General features: G+C 50.1%; 1 protein-coding gene across 1 annotated transcript; it reads right to left on the minus strand.

Moving 5' to 3' along the window:
• Nucleotides 1-639: 639 nt before the first annotated feature.
• On the minus strand, nt 640-2,371 carry LOC120840809. The gene is made up of 2 exons (XM_040211533.1): nt 2,330-2,371; nt 640-1,914 (listed from the first exon to the last, which is right to left on the minus strand). Exons 1-2 carry the CDS (start codon nt 2,369-2,371, stop codon nt 640-642), a joined length of 1,317 nt encoding a protein of 438 aa, XP_040067467.1.
• Nucleotides 2,372-2,760: the final 389 nt, after the last annotated feature.

The raw sequence follows: 2,760 nt of genomic DNA on the forward strand, positions 1-2,760 counted from the left end.
TGGTGAGGAAAGGAGAAACTTGTCCTTGAGTTGTCGTGGCGATGCAGTAGGGAAGAATAACTGGCTTTTTTGCGACAAAGTTTGCGATGGGTTCAATGAAACCAGTGGTGCTTTCGAATGGACGGTCCGGCAGGAGGGTGATAGCAATAGCGGAAAGGGGGGGCAAGAGGTAATCGTCGTCGGTGTGAAGCGAAATGGGTGAATTTTCGTACACGTCGTAACTAGTTTGCCGAGTGCTCAAATGAAGTTCGCGGCTGGCGCAGTCAATGAATGTCTCGGTGGCCGACAAAAAATCCCATCCCAAAATGACGTCGACGACACAATTAGCAAGTACAGTAAACAAAATGATAGAGGAAGTGCCTCCGATAGAAATAGGGATAGTGCAGTAGCCAAGAGGTTGCACAAGTTCACTGTTTCCCATCCGTAGAAAATGTCCAGCGGGTGGAGGGGTGAGCACTTTGTGTAAACGGCGGCGAAGCTGATCAGAAATGCAGGATTTTGCAGCACCTGTGTCAACTAATGCTAAAAGTTTTTCTTCTCCAATGTAGACGGTAATAGTTGTAGGGCCAAGGTAAGGAGGATTTAGGACCGGAGACGGTAGTGCAGCCTGACCTCCATTGTTAAGACAGGCTGCGCGGCTTAGTTTGACGACGGAAGTCCGGTGGTAGCGTCAGTGAACGGCGAGACGGAGCGGCTTCGTCGAGGATAGGGGGAGGGTGATCGACCACGTCGGAATTCAGCAGCTGGAAAGGGGCGTGTGTTGCGATGGTCGTCATAATTGCGGCGGTCATTGGAACTGCCGTGGTTGTCGAAATTTCGGCGCGTGTCGTGGTCGTCAGAATGTCGAGTTTGATTCTGTGGGGTGCGACTGTAGGCTTCAGCATTCATGCGGCGTCGGCAGTAGCGGATGATATGACCTGGGGCGTGACAGTAGAAGCATATCGGACGTTGATCTTGAGTGCGCCATTCCTCAGTCCGCCGGGGTGATAGGTAGCGTGTGGATGGAATTGAGACGTTGTGAGAAGTTTGCAGAGCGCAAATGTGTGGTGCTGAGTGCTGTAACGAGCAGATGGGTGGTGAGGAAGTCGATGGTGCCATGCATGTGGGAGACAACGAAGAAATAGGACGAAGGGCAGCACGAAGTTCGTCTTTGATTACCTGTTCAATCTTAGGCGCCTCGGGTTGCGAGATAGAAGAACTGGCTGAGAGGCGCAGGGATCCCAAGAAGTCGCGCAGTTCGTCTCGAATTATTCGTCTGATGAGATTGGGGAGGTCAGTGTCGGCAGTTGTAGTTGAAACTTCAGGGAGCCGTTCAAATCCGGTGTTGGAGATCCGACCACTTTGAAGGTCTTCATAATGCTTGCATTCTGCAATGAGCTGCTGCACGCTCTGAGGTGACCTGGGTGCGACGATGGAAAACAGATCTTGGGATAATCCTTTGAAGAGGTGCTTGATTTTTTCGTCCTCCGGCATAGCTGCGTTGACACGTCCGCAGAGGCGAAGGACGTCCTCGATGTAGGACGTCGATGTTTCGGAGGGGGCTTGGTACCTCCTGGAGAGTTTGTCCCGCGCTTGTTGTCTTCTGCGTTCAGGTGTACCGAAGACGTCTGCGAAGGCGGTTTTGAACGCATCCCATGAATTAATTTCTTCCTCGTGATTGTCGTACCATTGGAGTGCAGTCCCTTTGAGGAAAAATACGACGTTGGCGAGTTTGATGGTGTCGTCCCAACGGTTGTGTTGGCTCACCCGGTCGTAATTTTTGAGCCAGTCCAGAACGTCAGCGTCGGCTGAACCGGTGAAATCCTGGGGGTCACGTTGGCGAGTTTTGACCGTTGAAGTGTTGGTGGGGCGCTGGTCTCTTACATTCCCGTTATCGTCGTTCATGGTTGTGACAGTCGACCGTCCGCTGCGCAGCTCCAGGTCGGAATTACCAGATGATGAGGTTGGGGATCGCTAGCGCACCTCCACCAAGTGTTGAGACGTTGATAAAAGAGATTTAATAGAAGATAGGAGGAAAATGCGACCACACAGTAAATATTTTAACACCCAAAATCGTGTTAAAAGGGTGTTTGTTTTAACATCCACCCTTCCTACACCCTTCCTACACCCTTTTTACACGATTTTGAGTATTGGTGGGTGTAACAGGGGTGTACGAGAAGGCTTACACCCTACATACACCCCTCTTACACCCCTATCACACCCACATTTTGAAATATGCTCAGGAAATCGTGTTAGAAGGGTGTAGGCACTCGTCGCAACACCCCCCGTTCATAACGTGTAGGAAGGGTGTGATGGACTTATATGATTTCAAGGAGTCGGAGTTAATCACGTCGAAGAAACCCTTGTCTACGAGAGGAACCGGTAAGGGCATCGTGACATTGATTGATCGTCATCGCGGTATAGCAGCATGTGCCCCAAATCGAGGAGCTAGCTATGAAATGAGTCGGCAAAAAAAAAAAATGTCGCCTGCATTAGCAACCTCGAATTTTTATCTAATATGTGCTTTAAGCGGTGGATTTTATACTTTGTGCAATACCAAGACGTAGCTCAAATTGCTTGGAATTATGTAGCGATGCATCGGTCCGGCGTCCCGTCAAAACTTCAGGACATCAACGAGAACGTGCAAGAATGCGCGTCACATTATTCTTACACAAATCCGCTTTCCCCTCTGTTCGGTCAATATCATTGTCATCGACGCCGTTTTTCTTCACGCCAGAGGAGAGGCCATTTATTCCTACCGGTTTTTGCCCGAAAACCCGG

This window comes from Ixodes scapularis, unplaced genomic scaffold (assembly GCF_016920785.2).
Source record: "Ixodes scapularis isolate PalLabHiFi unplaced genomic scaffold, ASM1692078v2 PGA_scaffold6__148_contigs__length_123643588, whole genome shotgun sequence".
Classification (NCBI taxonomy): Eukaryota; Metazoa; Arthropoda; class Arachnida; order Ixodida; family Ixodidae; genus Ixodes; species Ixodes scapularis.